Source organism: Bactrocera oleae, chromosome 3 (assembly GCF_042242935.1).
Source record: "Bactrocera oleae isolate idBacOlea1 chromosome 3, idBacOlea1, whole genome shotgun sequence".
In the NCBI taxonomy this organism is placed as follows: Eukaryota; Metazoa; Arthropoda; class Insecta; order Diptera; family Tephritidae; genus Bactrocera; species Bactrocera oleae.
In genome coordinates this window covers 25,366,387-25,390,538 of record NC_091537.1, presented here as the reverse complement: position 1 = coordinate 25,390,538, position 24,152 = coordinate 25,366,387, and the positions used below count along the sequence as shown (strand labels likewise).

Genomic DNA, 24,152 nt, shown 5'->3' with positions numbered 1-24,152 from the left:
TTCCATTGATTTATGACACGACTATGAACATGTTATTATGAGATATTAAGATTACGTAGATTTTTCGAAGTTTTCGTTTGGTATGCATTTCATCTGACTTATAAAAAATCTAATTAACAGCATCTCGTCCTAGCGCCGAGCCGGATAACACTGATCAAACCACTTTCTATTAAGGAATAGTTTTTTACATATCACACAAATCCGTTATCCGACGGCAGTGAAATTTATAAATGTACATTTCAAAGGTTGGGTCTAATAACCTGACGCTCTTTCATAGAAATTATACAAATTTTGATTGACAAATACGGCCATGAACATATTAATATGTCAGTAATTTTCTTGCTGATTTATGCTCAAAAAGTACTCACCAACTTGATTTATATGGTAACTACACAGCACTATTTATTCGAGCTTGTAACTCACAGAAGAAAACGATGGAGATCCTATAAAATATACACATATATAAATGATCAGCGTGATGAGCTGAATCGATTTAGCCATGCCCGTCGGTCCGTCTGTATATACGCGAACTAGTCCCACAGTTTTTGAGATATCGATATGAAATTTTGTCCTTTTCTCCTCAAAAAGCTGATCTCCTTTTGCAACCGCCGAATTCGGACTATTATAGTATATACATACATAGCTACCCTACACGGTGTTCAATCAAATTTATGTCCTTATAAAGAAAACTTTTTCATTTGGCGAGATGTCTTCACGAAAATTTGCATGAATTATTATCTAAGGCAATAATGAAATCTCCGTAGAAATTGTTCAGAATGGATAACTACATACTACAGCTGTCATACAAACTGAACAATCGAGGTGAAGTTCTTATATGGAATCTTTTATATTTGTTAAGAGTAGTATTATACTTCGGTGCAACCAAATTTAACATTTTTTCTTGTTTTATTTTAAAGCTTTGTTTTTGTAAAGACTTCATTATTATATCCGAAAATAATTATCTAGTAAGAAACTTTCTTTCTAAGCATACACGACTACGAAGAGCACAAGCACCATTATCCTCACTTAATAAGTAAATGCTAGACTATCGGCAAATATTCGTTTAAGCTACTAGTCTGTACTCACTTAAATCTAATAATAACCGCACTGAAATGCTATGAATAGCAAGTAGGTAGCTCTAAGCATGCACAACAGAAGCGCCGCACAAATTTCCTGTAAAAGCACTCAAATAAGTTTTGTTTATTTAATCAATTTTGAAAAGTTTATATTTTCTTTTTGTAAGTAAAAAAATTGATGATAAGAATTCTGAAGCTGTACTTTGAAGTAATATACATAGTTTCAGTTATAGCTTACAAACCATTTATGAGAATTTTTGTAGAGAAGCAGCTAGTGTTTACATATTTAATAGTGACAAGTATGTATTGTTCATATAGTTGAGAGAGTGGTGAGAAATATAAATGTATAAAATAAAATATTTTTTTATAATATTTAAATATGATAAGTTTAACAAATGTTAACCAAACTATTTTTATGACAGTCATTTATGAGCGAATGATTATGTGCATGTGTGTGTGCTGACGGGGGTTTTACTGCATAGTAGTTGGATTTAGAGCGTTTAACGTGAGTGCGTATATGCACGCTCCCATAAGGATGTGGTTATGTAACACACTTACGTAATAATAGCGCATACACTCGCTGATAAAGCATACTTATGGGCGCATATCACGGCAAAACCGTACCGCGGAGGTCATTCAAAGCCATTAGAAACCAAAAAAAAAATAAACGAAGACAACAAAACAGCCATTAAGTGCTACTTCTTCACACGTTTTTTCGCTTAGGCATGCTGCAACGGAAATATGAGTGTGCGGTGATTTTTCCGTTTGTCGGTGAATGCAGCGGATAATACGGATGCGCTGGGAAAGTGATGCCTTCCTTTCAGACGATGCTCGCCCATCCGTGCGAGTGTGGGTGGAAATGGCGCGTTTGAATTTTCGCTTTTATTTCATTTTATTTTTTATTTTGTGCTTTTTCTTTTCACTTTTCTCTCTTTAAACAAAAAATTTGAATTTTTTTTTTTCGTATACGTTGCATGCACCGACTTCTCTATTGTTGTCTGTGCATCTACGGAAGCTGACGTTAGGCATATCCGTGGCATTTTTTTTACTATTTTACCACATTAAACGCGCTATGCCTTGTGGCATGCAACAATAGCTGGGTGGAAAAACGCTCAATAGCGGCAAAGACTACTTATGAAAATATTATTACGACTATTATCACGACACGTCGGTGATCTTTATGCCGCAAGCCTGTATTCGCAATATTCACTGCCAACCACAACCACGTTACCACGAAATGTGTGCGATACTTTTGCTCTTGCAGCAGCGCATACTTGCATACTCCTTTGTGTATGCATAATATTTAACGGTGTTAACAAATGTTAACATCGTTTTGCCCCACAGTCAACATCGTGTTTACTTGCTATTATAATAATGCGCCTTGTTATATACATATGTATATATGTAATGCAAGTTAGTATCTTTGTGAACACACATACTGAATTGTTTTCACTGCTTTGCATCACACACAACTTGTACACTTGTTTAGAAAACAAAAACGACATTTATTTATCTACAAGTATAATGTTGCATCAGCTTCTGAAAGAAAAACGCACTGCCAAAACAGCTAAATATGGTATGAACAATCAAAAACAAACGGAGCTTATAAGCAAAGATAATTAAAATTATATCGACAGTGTACACAGGACATTTTCTGAGACCCCATTAATTGCATAGATCTGCGATACACGAACAGAAATTATACAGACTATGTAATTTACCGACAGAGAAAATAAATCCAAGTATAAGGTAAGGTTTGGTTACGTTAATGGGCTGTTTTCTCGTGAGGCCACGAAAAATTCCACTTGGACAGCTAGAAATGCTTATCTGCCAAAAACCGACAAAACGCTTAGAGCCTGCCTCAAATTTATTGAGGCGGCTAGTATCAATTCTAGCCAATTCGCCGGGTTCGTAAACAGCAAGGCGACCGAAATGATTCAACTTTGGTCTGGTGAAACCTGCACAGTAAAGGAGAAAGTGTTTAGATGTTTCCCCTTCATCTTCTTCATTGCAACTTTGACAAGTTGAGGCCTCCACAATATTTTATCTTACTGCGACAGTCCGAAAGCACGAAGACAGTGGAACCCCTGCTCATTCCCATCTTGATGGAAATTGGGTATGGACGCCTTTTCTTACAAGCACATCGGCATTAGAATTTTCGACGATTCCGCTATGGTCAGGCACCCTGACAAATTTCATATGGAAGTAGCTTGATGCTACTGTTAGTGAGGTCATGCACTTCTTGACTAGCTTTGAGCTTACAGTGTAAAGGTCCGTATAGTAGCTCTGCTATCAGAGTGGATGCATACTCCCCTTAAAGAAACCAAACCATTCTAGCGATCCTAAACTAGGTAGTAGCTGCACACCTTAAACAACCATAACTCTATCTTAGAATGTGGGATTAAAAGAATATGCCAAGTGAGACGATTGACTGTGTTAACGCGAGATCTCACTGCTTAATGAGGCAAAAGCTCGATACCCAGATAAATATATATAGAAGAAAGCAAAAAACGGTTAAATTAGTTCGCCTTGAGGTAGCCGGGGATGCAGTCCTCATAGGTATTACAAGGGTGTTCAAACGCTTCCAAGGATGCTTGAAGCAATGGTTGTGAGAGTAACAGGTCTCAGGCCTTGAAGCAACACCAATACAAGGCTCACCACAAAATTTATTTGGGCGATTAGTGGGCAACTTAAATAATTCTACTTAGTTTTCATGCCGTGAGGATGATAAATCGTTACAAATTAGAAAGAGATATGGCATGCTATAAAAAATGGGGAATACGAAGATCCCACCTCGTACTTGTTCAAAAAATATGCACGTTCATACAATAAGCGTCGATTTGAGAAGCATAACTCCAACTGAACTCTTAAAGCATATATATTCAAGAAGTAAACTATGCTATGTTCTCTGTAAACAGGTGGCATACGTAAAAGTGTCGACCAGTTCGCATATTCAATTCATACTTTGAAACAGGTGGTAGCACGATACTACACATTTAAAACTCGCTAAAAGAGAAGTATATACTTATATATGTATCATATATGCCTCATGTGACTCCAAAACAATTTAAAATGTTGTCCAGCAGTAGATTTTGCGACGCACAGAAACTCTATGCTATGTTATGCGCTTTTTGTGTGATTACACAGCTGACACTGTATGCATTAATATATTTGCAAACCAACTCTTTTTTAATACATATATGCCGGCAAGCGTTCAATTTAAGGAGACAGCGGTAGAATGTTTATGGTTGCTGTTGTTATGTTCGTAAGCGCAAGTTATACAATACTCGTATGCGGTGAAGTTGTAAACCTCCCTCACCTTTACTTATCCACCGAAAATACACATACGCACATATTTATTGCAATACTGTGATCTAGCCTCAGGCAACACATCGGCATGCGACATGTCACTTCTCAAATTCCATCGCTCCAATTCCGCTCGACAGGCGCATAGAGATTGTGTGCCCAGTTTCGTTATACGTAGCTTCCAATATAGTCTATGTCATGCATATTTGTGAACCCCTGCACGGGAGTATTTGTAGATTCTTCTACTCAGCACGACATATTGTGGACTGTTGCGGCGTAATGCTATGCTCCTTAACTGGCGAGCGAAAGAGGTCACACGCTCCAGGGCAGATTGCGCACTTGCTCAAATATTTGCGCCTGAAATGCTATATTGAATGTGTATCTGTGTGTATGCGTGGGTGGGTGCTTCTAGCATAATGCACTAATATGTGGTAAAGAGCACGCGTGCCGCGATTGTCGATGCATAAGTTAGATAAGGTATATTTTAAATACCATCACGCGAGTTAAATAAGTTGCAGTTTTATGATTACAAATGAATATGGACACATATTTAAAGGTAATATTTCCGAATAAAGTACATATAGGATTTCAGATTGTTTCCAAATATACCTCAGGTAATTATATTAAAGTAATTAGCACATCTCAATACGGTTTACACTTCAGCCCAACTTCAGTTGAAATTTGTCAACTCGAATTTTATACCTCTATTATGGTTTTCAACTCCACTTGGTCGAATTGAAGTTGAATCAATTCAACTTAAGATCAATCTAACTCATATTGTTATTATGATTTTCAATTATTATCAGCCGAAGTTTGATTAGTGTTGCCAACCTAAAAACAAAACAATTAAATTTAGTTATTGCTCGCAAAAAAGTGAATAATTACTAAAATTAGTTTTGATTTTTATTACGATGCCAAAAATGTTGGAGACAATTAAATGGTTTCTAAGTAATGTTTAATGCAGATTCATAAATTATTTTCGTTTAAATAAGGGGTAATTTTGTTTTTTACTAAACGAGATGAAAGAACGTCACCAAAAACCATCCATTTCCATGCTGCTTATAATGATCAAGAGAGCATCTTAAATTATTTTAACATTGTTTTAAAGCAATTGACGATATCTACGAATGGTTACAAAACCTGCTTCTAAATATTATGAACATCACATTTGTACACTGTCCACCAATGACTAAAGAGGATCAAAACGCTTCAGAAATTTTATTTTAGCCAAAAACTCTTTATGTTCGAAACAATTCCTACGATTCTTTTATTTTACTTTATTTTATTTTATTTTAATTTTTTCTTTAGGAATTTTACTACACGAACTCAACAAATTTTTCACCTTTCTATGGATTTCTACATAATAAGAGATTAAAATTGTTTGAAACTATAACTAAAATAGTTATTTTTACACATTTTCTATTTATATTCTACCCAAATAAATTCATTAATGTTTAACTACAACTGCTTGTTAGCAGTTCAAAATTTTTCATACCCTAGCCAACCCCACTGACAGAGTGTTGAAAACCACAACACCAAAAAAAGTTGAAGTTTGACAATACTTCAACCGATTTTTTTGTTTTGACGGGTTGAGTTGAAGACAAATTTCAAAACCTCCACCAAAATGCAGTTGGGTTGAAAAAAATTACAGGAGCACTAAATTATCATATCACGCTTGTTAGCGTGTCAGTGGTCCGATTCCGCCCATTTGCAATACCAACCTCTCTTGGGCGCCAAGGCAAATGTTTCATCAGGATACTCAAGTTATCGCTTGCACGGACAGACGGACGGACAGACAGTCACTCGAAATTCAACTCGTCTTATCACGCTGATAAATTATATACCATATATATAACTCAATATCTATTTCGATTAGTTTTATCGCCTAAACGACCGTTAGGTGAACAAAACTAGTATACGCTGTAGCAACATGTTGCAAGAGTATAAAAATCTCCTTTTAATGCTAACTTTTAGATGAGAAAATTTAAATCTCTAAAAACTTTTTTTGTTCGATTTAGTTTTTTTTAATGTTTTTATGGTACTTTATTGTATGGTAAGCGAGTTGCGGTTCTACAATATTCACTTTTGCTTTAATATTTAATTAAAATTTTTTATTTATTTATTTAAAAAGTTACGTGAATATGTTGAGTTTGAATGAGACTGAATGCTAACAATTAATTCATACGCTATTCTCGGGTTAAGCATTATACCTCGCATATATAAATTATACTATCTAGAAGCCAAGTGCAGGACAGGAACTTTTCTAATTAAATGATTGAAAGTTTATGAAGGTATGAAGAGAGAAAAAGTTAGTGTAAATTATCATATACCATGATATTTTTTGAACTAGGTATTTGTACAGTATTTTGTACTAAAAAATTAAATCCACCATTCATAACACACCATTCATGATACAAAGCAGTATTAAAACGAAGTATCATTAACAAATATTTAATTAAGACTACTTTTAGTAAAATGTCTGTGTGTGTATTTCATACGAATTGTTAGTAGGTTATTAATTGGTACAAATAGTTGTAAATTAGCGCAAAATATTATGCATAAATACACGCAAATTCTACCTAGCATACCAACAAACATACACCATCCATGCTATTGGCAAACATCGGTAATTCGAAACATGAACATCGAAACCCACCAACCAAAACTCTTATTGTATATGTATACACGTATTTCTAGCGGTATTTTTTACATACAGTAAAATATATTTATGAACCAAATTGCGTACACAGCTGATAGTTAATTACAAATTGTATTGGAGAAATGCAAAATTTGCAACGAAAGCCATTTCACCGAAAATAACATATAAATTACAAAGTATATAAATAGCCATCAAAAACCTTATCATAAACCATCATATAAGTACACAACTCATAGTGTCTCATCGCGTCACCTGCAACAAAGTAAAAAAACAACACTTGCGAAAATGTGTACTTGTATGCATAACCCATTCAGGTATTATACAACTTATCCTATCACCCACGCGTCCAGCATATTTCCACTGCAACCAGCCTTTACAGCTTTTACTTTCATAAACCCCTACTCCCTAGCTACTTTTTATGAAATTCCTACATTCCTCGCTCATGCTGATTTATTTTCGCTATTTTGTATTCAATTTAATGCGGCATTTAATTTTTTGCGTGGCAATAAGTGAAAAAATGTCACTCTCACGTGTCGCACGCCCTGTTCGCTATTATGTTTTCGCTTCATTTTATTTCCATATATTTTCCTCCAGCTATTTTTGTGCGCGTTCAAAAAAGTGAACGACTGATTCGCTTTTTTTCCAGCGCAAGCAAAAGAACAACTGTCATTTTTGCCACGTTTTCATTCGAAAATTGCATCCCCGCTCCCAACCCGAATACCTACCTACCTTGTGCTTAATGACATTTAATATGGCAATACCGTTTTTTGATGCCATTTCACAATTATTTTTTTGCTTTTGAGAAAATCATTGAATTCTTGTTTAAAACATTATAAAAAATTATTTTTTCTGGAGGTAATTGTGTTTCACAAATTTAGCGCAATGACGTCGTGGAATCATAATTTATCCTTGTTTTTGTAATTTTTACTTTTTTTCAGCACTTTCTCTTAGGAACATAAATATTTTTTTTTTTAAATTATGCGTCATAAATAATTTTTGTATTTTGTTATGTCGCATGCGCACACTTAAATAAATAACTGTTATTTTTATATAAATAATAGAAAATATTTTATAAGAAATCTTAACCCCTAATACTTTTAATATCCTTATTTCCTAACTGACTAATTATATATAACTAGCTAACTGTTTTGAAACACGTGCAGATATTCTGGTCTAACCATTGCAATTCCAATTCTAACTTATTCAAATATTTAAACGAAAAATTAAAACATATTGGAAACCTTAATTGTTTAATTATAGAAACCAATATTTTCTTGGTCAAAATTTACAATATCAAAACAAAATCGCGTTAAGTAAAACTCTTTTTTAAATTGATACATAATAAATTCATAAAAAGTGTTTGCATAAATTAAGCGAAAATCGGATTTTTTTTGTATTTTCGAACACCAATTATTCATTTTTTAGATTTAGCCAAATATTTGCACGTATTATTAATTTAATAACACACCTGTCGTTGAACTGATTGAATTATGACGAAATGTTTGCATATTTGATTTTTGAAAACCACACACAGATCATCTATCTTTATAATAATACCCTCACACTACATTTGGTCATATTTCAAATAACTGATATAAAATTAGTTCTCCTAGTTTAAAACGTAACTATTCTAATATTTTATAACGTCTTCTTCAATTTTCTAATGTGTATATGTATATATTCCTTTACCCGCTTTATTTCGTCATCGGCGTTTGCAGTTCGGGTATTGAAGGCAATCCGACTGTGTTTTATCGCCTAATGCCTGGGTCCACCGCACAGACCAACAAATTTCATACGTTTTATTTGCAACAAAGACCGGATAATGGGGATACATGGGCTGATATAAAGGTGAATCATCCCTTGGATTATGAAAGTATAAAGGAGTATAATTTGACGATACGTGTGGAGGTGAGTAATGCATTACAAATTTTGTAATTTCTATTAGTTAAGAGTGAATTAAAAAACAGAAGTTCTATAAAGTATATAATGTATATACCATAAAGTAAAACAGTAAAATTTTGAAAATAAGCCCCGAAAGATTATAGCAATTTAATACATTTTATCTCCGTAGTGCTGTAATTAATTATACAAAGTTAAGGAATATACTTGTATTGTGGTTAAATATAAAGACAAACCGTCATTGATAGTCATAGTAACGACAGAAATAATTTCCCAAAAAATATTGAATTAAATAATGCTGTCACTTTGACAGTCCTTCAGCATATAAACATACCGAACCCGGTTTTTTTTTATTTTGCGGGTGAGGGGGTGGATCTGCATCATCACAGCTGTCATCGCAGCAGCGGTATGTGCCGCTTGCAAGTCACTAAAAACCACCCCTCTAGGGAACCGTCGCCCACCCTGGAACCGCGTTTGCATTACATTATTTGCTGCGTAGCAAATTTGCAGCGAATTTCTGGATGATCCCCCAGTTTTCTTCGCTCTCCAGCATGACGCTGATTAAATTGTCCGTGTTTATTGGAGCAACCGGTCTTCTACGGCGGTGCGTTCCCGTTGCCATCGCGTACATTCAAAGAATGTGTGTTCAGCGTCGTCTTCTGTCACGTCGTTGTATGGACATGACGGCTCTTCGGCTTTTCTCATTATGTGGAGATACTTTTTGAAGTATCCGTGACCGGATAGCAGTTGTGTCGTGTAGAAGTCGCCTTCTCCAAATTTCCGGCTTGTCCATAAGTTTACATTTTGTATTAGTCTGGCCGTCCATCTGTCGCGACTCTCATTCTCCCATCTTCGCTGCCATGCTGACATCGTATCTTTCTTTATTTGTTCGATTGCCCTCTTAATATTCTCAGATGTCTTCTTTAGCTCCCACAGCTTTTTTCTTTCGTATGCCAAGAGGTCAATTGGGATATTACCGCTTATAACTAATATTGCATCAATTGACATTGTTCAGTAAGCTGTTGCAACTCTAAAAGCTGCGGTGCGGGGTACTTTGGCCAATACCTTACGCTGAATTTTATTTTTTAGCACATCTGCCCAAATCTCTGCTCCGTATAATAGGACGCTGATGGTCGTGGACATTAGGAGCTTTCTCTTTTCTTGGCTGGGCCCCCTTATGTTGGCCATTAGTCTGCTGCCTTTCCTGCGACGTGTTGGATTTGTACCCAGAAAATTAATCTGGGGTCCAGTCTGTCACCTAGGTAGTTTACCGCTTTTTGTGTCTTTAGAAAATACGTAGTCGTTTGCATACTTATTTCGAGAGCTATGTGCTTGTTTGTCAGCAGTAGTAGCTCTGTTTTTTCAGTAGCGAGCTGTAGGTTATGTAAGTCAAGCCACGCTTGCGTCCGTATCATGACCTGGATTAGCTTTCTTCGCGCATCTTCTGTGTCTCTGGCTGTAATTACTTCGGCGATGTCGTCGCGTAGCCAATTAGATAAGATTCGTCTGGCATGTCGAGTTTTAGTATGGAGTCGTAGCTGATGCTCCACAAGTCTGGGCCTAAAATGGATTCTTGTGCTGCTCCTGACGTATACCGAACCCGGCTCAAAAGATTCGTATTGTGTGTTATATGAACATGATGTCGTTCCCAGAGCTATTGGTCCTGTATCAAATGTGACTTACAAATAACATCGATTTTCCGAAAAAAAAATTTCTGTGTTTCTGACTTACAATTTATAATTATAAATATTGTTAATAATTTACTTAAGATAATTGAAAGGAAATCAAAAAGATTGCTTTAACAAAATTAGTTTATTTCTAGCAAAGAAAAGTATGAGGGAGTTTGCACTTAATTTCCATCGAACGGTATTCTCATACTCCTCTATAAAATGCAAATATTAATTAATTATATTTATGCTTGAAAATAAATAAACATGCATACATTCCTCCGTTTGCACTAACTCTAAGTGCGAATTCTTCAAAAGCCTAAATATTTAATCGATTTGAAATATTTCCTAAAAATGCCAACTGTGATCTATTATATCGCTTTATTTGCGCTTATTATTACACTGGCATATGTTTGTTTATTTGCAAAGGCATATATTGCACAAAATATTTAAGCAATATACTGCAATTAGTAAAGGAAAACATTTACATCTTCCTACTAAAGACATATGTATATACAGATTTATAAGTGACAGCTGAAGTGACATCAATGCTTGCCCAACAAACGGAAATGTTATTAAATATTTGATAAACAATTTGAAGAGAGTTGTCGGCGCATTTGCAACAAATGTGCCACGCCTGTGTGCGTCCGTTATGTGGCTAATTGCTAAGAGAAATGCAACCACAGAAATATTCAGTAAATATGTAGTGTATGTTCAGTAGGTATAATATTTGCCACATTTATTTGTTATTACCAGGCAAAGCACTCTTGTTCTTGCCGCTCTAATACATTTGAATGCAAAGTGAAGCAAAAGTAAACTTCGCTTAAGGCAGACGAGCAAACACTTGCATAATTCATATCCATCTACGAAATAAATCAAATATTGCATATGTTCAATAAAAGTTGTGAGTTTTAAATCATATTTGCATTTCACGTATCAACTAATTTGTGTAACTGTTTGTAGAATATATAAGTATAAATAATTTCCTTGGAATTTATATACATATATACAGATATACATATATATATATACATATATGTATATCTATATCCAATCAAACTTTCAAAAGGATAAATACCTTCAAGCATTTAAGGTACATAGTGTCCGCTTGCCGCAAAAACCTTTGTGAGGGACTTGGTTTTACGCCTGAAATGCTTAGACAAATAATTCATTTATTAATAGGCGGATTTTAGTACAATCAATTTCAAAGCAAATAGTTATATATGTACTTATAAGAAGTTTAGTATTGCAACATGTTTGCATTCCAAAATTTCAGCATGTTGAAAACTATTCGAGATTCTTAAAATTTTTTGCTTACATTTAAATAGCATCTGTTATGTTTTTCAAAAAGCTGTGATTTTATTTAGAAAGCATTTATACGAACATGTATCGATCATAATAAAAGTTGCAAATACTCAGTGAACATATGTGTAAATATAAGTGCTGATATATTTTAAACATGAATAACATAAAACTTGCAAATGTATTAGTGAACTTTTTTATGACACATTTATTACCACAATTTATTCACTTCTTTCAACAGTTTGACTTTGCTTAATACTTTTGGAATAAATGATGTCATACGAACGGTTTTTGTATGGAAAAATGGAGATAGATATGGCGTTATATATATTAGGTAAAGTAAATGATCAAGACGACGAGGCGAGTTGAAATTCGGGGGGCTGTCTGTCCTCGCCTTAAACTGTAACTTGAGTAAAAAATGAAGTTATCTTTATGAAACTTGTTACACATGTTCCTTGGCAAAGAAGCGAGGACGATCTCGTAGATGGGCGTAATCACACCACTGCCACGCCATTAATCGTAAAGAAATGAAGTGCCATAACTAAGCCATAAATGAAGTAAATAACTCAAACTTAGCACCACGGATCACATTAAGGAGGGGCACCTGTGATTTAAAAATCTTTGAAACTTGAGCGTGGCTCCGCTCCCTAATAAGTTTTATGTATATATCTTCTAAACAAATAATCACCCTAATTTGCACAGGTTAAATTTTTAAAAGTTTTCGAAAGGTAGTGTGAAAATATGTGAAATCGGATGATCCCCACTCCATATATAACGGTTTTATTAAAAATTACTAAATGTGCGATGACCCAATAACAAAATGCTTCAGAGACATTAAATTTTACATCCAGTATGGAACCAGAGGGCTTTATAGGAAGTGTCAAATTTGGACGATGTGTGTATTACCGCCCATTTTTAGGTGAAATTACATATCTTGGGACCTGCTCAACGTATTTCAACCAAATTGGGTACATTCCTTTGATATTTCTATGTTACAGTGTGAAAATGGGGGAAATCGAACTACAACCACACCTATTTCCCATATAGCAAAATTTTAAACTCCATCTGATTCTTTCACATAGCAGTATACAAATAAAGCATGAACTAGTATAACGGAATGAAACTTTGCACGAATAAGGCATTTGACCAAAAACTCTTCAAATTGGACCAAAACTGTTGAAGCCCCTAGGTACCGAATATATGGACTTCAGTGCATATAGTTGACATTTTATCGAAAATATCGGTCAATGTGTGAGATATATAAGTGAAATTCGCAGAGAATTCTTGCATTCCTGATAACAGTTTGTCTGTACGTTAAAACTGGATTTAATTGGGTCAACACTTTCTTTAGGCCCCATATACCCAATATAAAGATTTTAAAACTTCCGGGTGACTTTATACCGCATAAATAGGCCAATATGGGAGTTATCTCAATGAAAATGAGAAATTGTATTTTATTAATAACTGTATATCTTTGTGCATAAAATGTATAAAACTAGGTGAAAACTTGACCTGCACTATATAACTAATATCAGAATTTTCGAATATCCGGCTTTACTTCATATAGGTTGGTGATGGTACATGAGGTACCTTAATGAAACATGGCATGTTAATAGTATGTGGTATTGGCAAAAATAGATAAAATCGGGTCAATACTACCCCCAACTCCCATATACTACATATACCTATATTTAAGTATATCTGAGCAATGTCCAAATTAATGCAATCAGCTCGTCCCTCTCTCTATCGATCTAAATTATAACAGATAAACTGAGTCTAAGTTTATGGACTTCAATTAAAGCCAAAAAGATACAAAATTTTATTATAATTTATTAACGATTAACGATTATTAATTCTTTCGCAACATTTTTAAAAATAAAGTTTCGCTAAGAGTATAAAATGTTCTGGTACACCCGAACTTAGGTCTTCCTTACTTGTTTATATACTTTTGGCTTACACTGCCATTAGCTACATTTTAATAATGTATATTCTTAAATCTTCAATTTAGTTTAATCTCGAAAGCGTTGGTTTCTTACCTTTTTATACTTAGCCTGTGCTGTATACAAAAAAAACCTTCAATTTCAGTTATTGAAAGATTACAGTTATATTTTCGAAATCGCACCCCTCTTGAGTAAAACTGGTCGGTCCGTTTGCTCTAACTCTTATAACAGTCAGTATTAATAATCCTAATATTAAAAATCTCCGGGTGTACAATATCAACACGACTCGATTTAGTGATTATAAGGTTTAATAAACAGAATTTTATTGCAGCAATTATTTATTTATTGAGTAAATATATTTTGCCAGTTTTCATACAAGTTGCATTTATTAATAGGTGCAAACGAAAGCAAAAAAAAAAATAATAATAATAAATGTATCCAATCCAATATTTGTAAAAAGAAATATAGCCTTTATATTGGTTGAGCGCAGTTATTGCCATAAGTCCTTTGCTAATAAACTGGTCGGCTCACTGAGGTAGAACTATTTAGAATTGACAAATTGAAAAAAAAATTTTATATAATATAAATTCTTGTTTGGAGTTTTGAAAAACATTTTTACATTATTAGTTTATAGTTTGTATATAGCAGCGAAAAATTCAAATGAAAGTGTGTGTTAAAGTGTAGTTTCAGGTGGAGCCTAACAAAAAATAGCAAGTGCTTTTTTCTATCGCTATAAACTATATATCAAGTCTTGTAAAAGCTACTCAATGGCGTTAGACTTTATATATTGCTCAAAAAAAACTTTCCTTTTTTGTAAACACAAATACACCTGAAAATTTGTTTACATTGTACAAGCCTCCTAATTGATTGCAAGCGCTTAGTGTATTAATTGAAGGCAAATTAAGTGCAATAACGTTCAATAAAATTTTAAATTTAACTTTCACAAATTACTTTATCTACCAGTATTCGACTGGTTAAATCATCATTACATTTTTCCAGCTATTATATTATAAACAGTTGGCAAATCTGAAAAGTAATGCATTAAATTTAATAAAAAATATATTTAGAATTGGAGTATAGAGGGAAAATAACTAAATTAAGTTTTGGAATAGACGTATTCATTTATGTTTCTGTTTTATATACCTTGAAAACTATAAACTTTAATTGATTTATTATTTGTATTTAAGGTTTTTGGGAGTTGGGTATATCTTGTTACTGCCGGGCTCTTTATTCGCCATATTTGGCCGAGAGAACAATAGCGTCCCGCTGTTTCATTACTTCGAACCACCAGTTGAAGTAAAGTCCTTTTCCACGTGGTTACATTTACCACCAAATAATACCACATTACATACCTTTAGCGATTGCTTCGATGTGTTCTAGGTAGGGCTATCGAGATGTTATTAGCTTCCGTCTTATACGAGAGTTTCCTTTGCTAGTGACCAAACGTCCATAAAGGATTTCCCAATTATTAGTCGCGAATAATCCTACAGATGCCTTTTCGATGCCTTCTTCGATTTCATGATAAATTCCACACAAGATAGATTTGACCGGACAAGGTGAGACACGTAGAATTCAAAACAATACAAATTAATATGGATCATTTGGCTTTGGAATTCAAGATAAAGTTTATGTTAGTAGTCATGCTGTTGCAAGTTACTTCGAGGTAATGATTTCTCATATTAGTCAACCGGCCGCCTTACATAATGAACCTGCTAAACAAATAACACACACTTACTTAAATTACCTATTAAGTTTTAAAGAACTCAAATAGTTTATTGAATATTTTAGCATTTCAAGTCCATGTCTGAACTCAAAAAAATTGGGATGTATGAATTTGGTCGTATCTCGTTAGCATAAAAAAATTAACACGATGCTTTATAAAAAAAAACATTTTCCATATCAAGTTCGCTTTTGACTGCATTTTAATACTTTAATCAATTTTCATATTCTTTCATATGCAAATTGAATTTTTTTTCCAGAATACAAATAAGCTCTGCATAAATATTTTTTTAAGTAAATGTCGTCTATTTTTGCATATGATACCTATGCAAGCAAAAAATGCCTGCGCAATTATTTCTATATTTCAGCATGTAAGCGCATTGTTCCAGGTTTTAATTAACTTTATAATGACAGCGAGTTACTGTACGTAATGAGTTATTGCCTCATATCAACTAGCATATTTATTTATTTTGTCGCTTTTGCATAATGAAAACAAATTTTTCTGATTACGCTTTGTTTTTATTTATTTCTGTGTGTTTTCAGAACAATGGCGCCCAACAATTGGCATCCGAGGCGACCGTCTACATAATGCTCGAGGATGTAAACGACGAGATACCATTGTTTACGGAGCGTGAACAGGAGACCGTATTGGAAGGTGAACCCATTGGCACGAAAGTGACGCAAGTGAATGCCATTGACAAGGATGGCACATTTCCAAATAATCAGGTAAACAAAATGGAGAGCCGTTAGGAAAATTTAGGGAATCATATACTGGGGAGTAAAACAAAGAGTACACGAAAGAAATGGTAAGCAGAAATATTTATTCATGTTTGCGCGACAGGGGTGTATGAGGAGCAAGCGGAGACCTGCACTATGGTATGTGGAGCGTATGCAGCAGTGCAGTCAAGTGCGAGAGCGGTTGATAAGCGCCTGCCAGACATACGGCTCATTATTAAGCTAGATGGTAGTATGCAAAGCGCCCAACATTGTTTACTGTGTCGCCCCAATTTTCCAAAACCGTTTTTCTTCTTTTCAAAATTTTCTTATCAAACCCCTTTCCGCTTATTCTTCGTCGCGAAGTGAAAAACAAATTATGCTATAATTAAAATTCTGTGTTTATTATGGCGTGTTAAATGGGATCATCTGGGTGGTAAAGTAGAAAACGCGTAACGCGAGAGAGAGAAAGAATGAAATATAGCGTTAAAGTTGCGCGAGATTGCGCCAGTGCAGCGCAACTAAATTAGCAAATGAGTGTCAAAATCAGTTAAGTGGAATGAATGCTGCACAAAGTTTATGCTTGTAAGCTAGCATGAGCCATTCCGCAAAGACGTTGACTTGGAAACTGAAAAAATTCAATGAATAGGTAAAAAAACTGGCGCTGGTGTGGGAGAGCGCTTATGAGCATGTGACTGTTAATATATTTAAAAAAATGGTAAGAAAAAAGCGGTAAGGTTCAAGTCCAGCTTTTTTTTTAGTTAGTTGCTTATATAAATAACGGTCTTGCCAGCGCTTCTCACATAACTCTACCACAGCTGGTTCATTTGCTTTGGGCTTATGCTCTCATCTGCTCACATTTTCACGCTAATAAATGTCCAAAAGCATTACGTGCGATGTCAAAAAAGGAACTTGAAAATTTATAAGAAAGACTCGCAACCAACCGCAGGCAAAGGAAACGCTGAAAAATGCTTCCAATGAAGTGGTGTTAGTAGATGTGGAGCATGTCATCTCTTTCACCGCTACCTTTGGTCACGTGAACTAAGCAACGTAGCTGTGTTGAATGCCACAAAGTAAAAAAGGAAATACAATTTACAATATATACACATTCTTTTACCGAACAAAATGTCTAAACTAATTAATGCTATCACTTATTTGATGTCTCGCCATAATAAAAAAATATTACGTTTGACTTTTAAAGCGTTTTCTTAGAAAATGTGTCAGAGTTGCATGAATTCTCATTTGTAACACTTTATCCCTCCAAAAGAACTTCAGGTAATATTATATTTTATCTTCCCAAACTCGCTCACATTTTCACAATCACATTTCCTTCATGTGTACAATTGATACCAACATATACCAGTATGTACATATAATGTTAAAAATTTGGTTGAATATAGGCTTTCTAACGAAGCATCCTAAAGGTCCTAAATGGACTATTAAAAAAATGCAAAGTATAAATAAGAGTTGTGGTCTGACCATTATGGAGAAATTGGAAGCGGAGATGACAAGGGAAAAGATATATCTCTAAATACAATACGGTAATCAAACCCCTACTTTCAAAACCCACATTGACAACAGAAAACAGGAAAACATCAAGTGTGATTGAAGCAATGTAATTGTTAATTCTAAGTATTAATAACTATTGTACATATCCCATCTACAAGTAAAGGGTGTTTTTTTAGAGTTATTGAAGTTTCTAGAGCTTTCAAAGTAAATGTTATGTGCAAATTCGTAGAAATGTATGTCTAAAACTCATATTTCTAGACCATTTGACACAATAAAGAAAGTTAAAGCCCTCAGGGTATTTTTGGCGAAAGCAATTTAATTTATTTAAATTAAATTTATTTAGCATCAAATCATCTTCAGTGGCGCGATATATGTACTTCAGTATTTGTTTACTTGTTTTGATTAGAGTAATATAACTTTTATAGATGTGTGAACTTTTGTATTGTTCAACCCTTTGAGACGTGCACCTCAAACACTCACTGAAAACCTGAACGCCGTTAGAATGTCACTAAAGTCAGCTAAAATGCTTTACGCAAAATTACCAGGAACCGAAACATAGGTGCAGACTCTGTACTCAATGGAAACAAGAAAACCATACAGTTACCTTAGATTAGCCATCACAGTCACCAGACGCTAATCCAATAGAGAATGTTTGGGTTTTAATAAATGTCAAAATACCAAGAAAAGATTTAACATCAACAAAAGATTTCTTTCGGCTACTCCAGCATACCTGGAGGCCGCTTCCTGTGGAATATGCGGAAAATTTAGTTGCAAGTCGCAATGAAAGAGCAAGACCTAATTGACAAAGCGGAAGATGTGAGCAAATATTTAATGAACCTCAGCTATAACAAACTTTTTTTTTGAAGCGCACTGTAGTATTTAGCATTTTTGAAAGTAAGTTCGAGAAGTTTAAGCTAAAGAAGGGGAGAAGCTTGGTCTCAGTAATTCCAGAATTTATTGGGCTAACTAAGCATGTAAATCCATTCATCGAAATAATGTATTTCTGTAATTTTAATGGATTGGATCTGTATAATTTGTTATTTCAATTAACTATTGAATTTGGAATTTCAAATGACAACCTAACACCCCTATTATGCATGGCAATCAGCGTGAGAGTAGTCGCCGCTTTGCAACCAGGCAACAAAATTTTTATTACGCATGGAGGCTTTCCACTGATAAAAGTCAACTGAGTAGTCATTCGCTATTGTAGGTCTATTAAGTATAAGTAACATCCCTTTGTACAGAAAAGTCAAATCCAGTTCTTAATATCAGTCGCTTACAATATTTTTCGAGTTTAAGATTTGGAAACTTTAAAAATATTTAAAGAAAATATTTAAAGGTACATTTTATTTTTTTTTTTATTTATGAAATTATTTTATCACAATTTTTTTTACTTACATATCTTTTGGATATTTATTGTTAAAATTAATTGTTCTTAATCGCTGCCTTTTTATACATAAGTTGATAGTAATAATTTTTATGTCCTATAGAATTCACAATATAAATCAATTTGACCATTTAATTTCACGAAATACTTCAAAATTAATTTAAATACAGAAAAATTAAAAGTTTTTATTCATTTTCATATTACGAAAAAATTTGAGTAATACGACTGTTTGTTTTAAAGAGTGCTTCTCAAAAATATAAGCTCTGGATTATTGTATGACTTTTCGAGTATACTCGTACAGAGGTCAGTAGCTGTACGTATAATAAACTCCTATTATGATAGCTGCGGATAGTAGACCGGAAACTATAAATTGCCTTACATAATCAGGATATTTTAATTTTTATTACTTCTTTCATTAGCTTTTAGCCACTATAAAATTCACGGGGTCACCTAGTTTCGCGTTGCTATATACTCACTTGTTAAAGGAATACCATATACTAGGAGATTATCACCAAAGTACGATATTTAAGGAAGTATTTGATAATTGACGTAGATCTCTTATAAGCCATTATATTAAATAAAAATAAATAATAAGTTACTTAATTTGGACGTTACTTTATTCTTCGTCTTTGTTCTACAGGTCTATTACTACATTGTCGACTCACCACGAAACGAAGGCAAAGAATTCTTCGAAATAAACTTGCAGAGTGGCGAAATCTTCACCAAAACCGTGTTTGACAGGGAGAAGAAAGGCGCCTATGCGCTGGAAGTGGAAGCACGTGATGGCGCGCCCTCAGCGCGACCCAACAGCAATGGACAACCCAATTCAGGTTAGTCACAATACACAAACCGTTAGTTAGCGTTGTGCATTTTATTTGGAACCTGAGCTGAGCGCGTGCATTTAGCGCGACAATTATTCAGATTTACAAGTTGTGATTTACAAAATTATATGCGCAAAAGTTGCAGCAGTCAAAACAGATGTACGCTGTTATCAACATCAACAACTTAAATCAACAGCTGCCGCAATTGCCGGCATGGATAAGTTGTGAAAGAATAACAAAAACAGCGTTCGAGTAAAAGTTTCTTTGTGAATTTTATTTCTCGAAAGTTTTTCATATGCAAATGCAAATGGCGTCATTTTTGGGCAAATAACATGCTGCATTTACAAGTTTTCTACTTGCGCAGTTGATGGCGACAGCAGCGCGGAGTGCAACCAGAGTGATGGTTTGGCAAAAGTTCTCATTTTTGCATTCAATGCTTTTTCTTGGTTCGTCGTGTTTGAGTAAGAAGTGCCAACAGCGTTGCCTATAAAGTGGATTAAAATAACACTACTTAAAATGACACTTTTTCGACAGTTACCGTTACGTTTTGAATTATTACTTTTGGCGCAAATTGAAATCGGCTGCTATATATACTTATAACACTAAATACTTGGATGGCAGCCACACAGTGGCTTAACGCGGCAGCTTGAGTCGCAGTGTCGCCATAAATCAGACTTAGCAATCGCAGCTCAGATTTTAGCGCGTCATATGCTTATTAGTTCATTCAGCCGTGTGTGCGTGGGCAAGCTGTGCAAATGTTACCTCAATCTATGAAGTGTTTACCGGTGCAACGCCACCTGCATGTGAACACAGTATTTTTTGCACAAACCAGCCGCTGCAGTCGCATTCCTCCAGCTATTCGCTTTGCGCGCAGCTTTCGATTGGCATTTCGCAAATTCGTTTACCTTTTGAGTGCAGCCAATTTTCGGTTTTGGCATTGAAATCACAGCACACGCGTCAATATTCCTCTTTTTTTAACTTAATTCACAGTCAGCGCCGCAGTAACAGGAAAGTGAACTTTGAGTGCCGCACACAAACACGCACGCACACATTGGTGTTTCATTTGCAGTATGTCATTGGTTGCTTTGGCTATTTAGTGCATTAGTGTATACTGCATGGCGAAGTAATTCGTAGCATTCCGTATGGGTGCATGTATGTGTGGTTTGTCTGTCAGTTTGTTTGCTTATCTGTCTGCCTTCCTGTCTATCGCTCGCCATTGCTTTCGCTGGCATTTGCATTCGCATTTGCAATCCATGCAAATTCTTCGTGCTTCATTTGTATGCTTGTGTGTGTTACGTATGCATGTATAGGTGTGCACTTAGGTTGTTGCTATTTTGCATTGCCAAATGCAAATCTTATTTTTATTTGCTGTTTATGCATGCACCTTCACAGTGTACTCGCCGTCCTTCAGCGCATGCATTCGTTGCGCCTCAGTACTGCTCTAAACAAATGCGAGTGTTAACATACTTTTTAGCATTTTTGCACTTAAAAATTAAAAATTTCTACTGAACAAGCAGAAAATAATAATAAAAATGGAGTCTGCCCTTGGCAAGTGCGTTCAGAGCGCAACTGACACTTGGTCAGTTTTCGGTTCAAACCCTGGCCGAAGTAAAATAAATAAGCTGTTGAAACGATTTTTGCTACCGCCTGAATTTTTCGCCCCCCTGTTCGCAGATAAAATTAATATGTAAGACATGCTAAATAAATCACATGGTTTCAAGAAAAACAATTTTTTTTGTAAAAACCAATTTTATTATTATATTGTGGGCGATACGATTCGAAGAACGATTGGTCTTTTACTTCGAAATAGGCGAAATTCTTGGCAATTTCTTTCCGATGACCATACCTTTTGGGCCCCTGAGGACAGACTCGAAGATTAGGGCGAATACATGCAATTCTTTTTTGTTTTGGGACACGGTTCATTGCACTTTGCATAGAGCTTTTGCATTTAAAAATATGTCAAACACGTCAAACAAGTCCTTTTATAATACTACGTCAACAAATATTGAAATATTTATATTTTGTATTTTCATGTATCCAGGTAAAATATACCCAATGTAAAGCGAAATATCCTATCTCTTTGTAGAGCGTTAAAATTACTATGGGCTAATTTTTACTCTATTAATACTTGGGCTTAAATTCATTTTAGTTCTATTCACTTCCAGCAAATATATAAAGCTATTCCATCAAATGGCACTTCGCTTAAATTTCTATTAGTTTATGTTTTCTGATTGCAAAATAAATGACGTCTACTTAAACGCTAACAAATTACTACTTTCACGCAATATCAATTCGATTACATTAACTTGCTATCGATTTATCTGCATATGCAAAATGTATGAGGCGGCAAAAAGGGCTCGGGCTAAAGCACAAGCATATTTGTTATGCATAACTCCGTTACGTGCCGGTTGATTTGCTACTAGCGTTGCCTACTTTTGGGAGATTTTAAAAGTAATCAAATAATTTTTCTTCGGTGCCTTACAATTGGGTTTTCTTGTCCTTTTAATGGCATGACTACAACACATATACACACATGCAAAGTGTTATTACGGCCATTGCTTCTATATTCACAAACTTGTAGTGCAACAATTGCTTGCTTGGCGTTGTGTTTATTTTTGTGTGTACATTTTGCAACAACAAATCACAGCTGCCCTGCACGCTATACATATGGCTGTGTCTGAATTCAATCTGAATTTGGATATTCATACATACAAAAGTGCGCAGCATACGAAACCAACTATTAGGCGGCGATGGGCCATGAAACAGCAAATAATATTTTCGTTTGCGCCCTTTCAGTTGACTTTTAGGCTAAAAAGCGGTTAACTTGTATACACAGCCTGTCGGCTTTATGGGGTTCAAAGGTGCGTCGGCTAGCAGCTAGTTGGTATTAGACAGTAAACGGAATTTTAGATGTTATCTCTGGTACGTGCTGCATTTATTGCTTGCATACTTTTGGGCTTATGTGCTTGTGTGACCGTCGCCTGTGCACGTCGGTCAGCCGAAAGCTTCAGTGACTGATAGTCACATCGTTTGTGTACATTTCGAACTAATAAAAACATATTTCAGGAAATAATATTCTTGGGTTGTGCTCGTAAAGCATACCGATGGGCATTTAATGTGGCAAAGTTCGGCAATCAAGCAGAATATAAACAAAAACAAAAAACGAAAAATTATTTTAAAAGCAAAGAAAGGCAAAATTTTCGTTTTTAATGGCTAAATTTAATGCACTTTAGTAGCATATATCATGATATAAGAGTGCTCTGAACTTCTAAAATTTTATTTCGCTCATTAACCTGCGGTATGTACTACAGGAAATGCATCCTACAGATAGAGATAAGGTCAAATTATCAGTGTCTTATATATATATGTAAGTATATATATCGGAAATTTGCTAAGCTCCAATACTTGCTAAAAATTCGTGATGTATTTTATCTTCATTTCCTCGTTCAATCCATAAGCTCAATTGCCCAATTTGTATGCACTTTCTCATCAAACAACAAATTTTTTTTTTCTAATATCGATTACTACTGTTGCCTGCTTAACTGCGCTACGTGCGCATGTTGCTTTAATTCATCCAACAACACATAATAAATTTCAATACAAGCATGAAAGTACGAATGAATGTATGTATGTACAGCAGTGATGTTATGTTTTTTGATGAGCTACCACGAAACCCGACCTCAGGCAATTTGCGCGCTAACTGTTGTTTTGCGGCAAGCTTTGTATTGCATATTGTTGTTTTTGTTGTCTGTTAACTGTTGGCCGTTGGCAAAATTTTTTTTTTCAGCCACTACTCCACCATTTTTTGCAAGTACTCCTTTAGCTCATAACTTTATATCTCATGAATGAGCCTGTGTTTAGTTGGAAAAGTTTATTATGCTGCTCACATGAAATAAGAACTTCCTAATTTCTAGGGCGGAAGTAAGTACTCATAAAAATTTGCTCATAAAAACATTATTACTGCTGTTCTTTTTGTTATTGTTGCGTTCACAATATGATATATCCCAGCAGTTTTTTTTAGATAGATAGCTAAGCATAATAACATTCCATTGCAATGCTTGCTCACGCTCTCAAGCGCATATGTCATATATGGGTGTGTGTGCATGTAGTCGTGCCTTTTGCGCGCAAATGTATTCAAGTGTACACATATTAT

General features: G+C 34.8%; 1 protein-coding gene across 11 annotated transcripts in view; it reads left to right on the top strand.

Moving 5' to 3' along the window:
* Positions 1–24,152, top strand: part of CadN (neural cadherin) — a 291,717-nt gene that overhangs the window by 132,210 nt on the left and 135,355 nt on the right. For all 11 annotated transcript variants that reach the window (XM_070106306.1, XM_036374376.2, XM_070106307.1 and 8 more), the window contains 3 exons: positions 8,760–8,949; positions 16,112–16,294; positions 19,819–20,008. In XM_070106306.1, the coding sequence (XP_069962407.1) occupies positions 8,760–8,949; positions 16,112–16,294; positions 19,819–20,008 (563 nt within the window). The remainder of the gene's footprint in view (positions 1–8,759; positions 8,950–16,111; positions 16,295–19,818; positions 20,009–24,152) is intronic.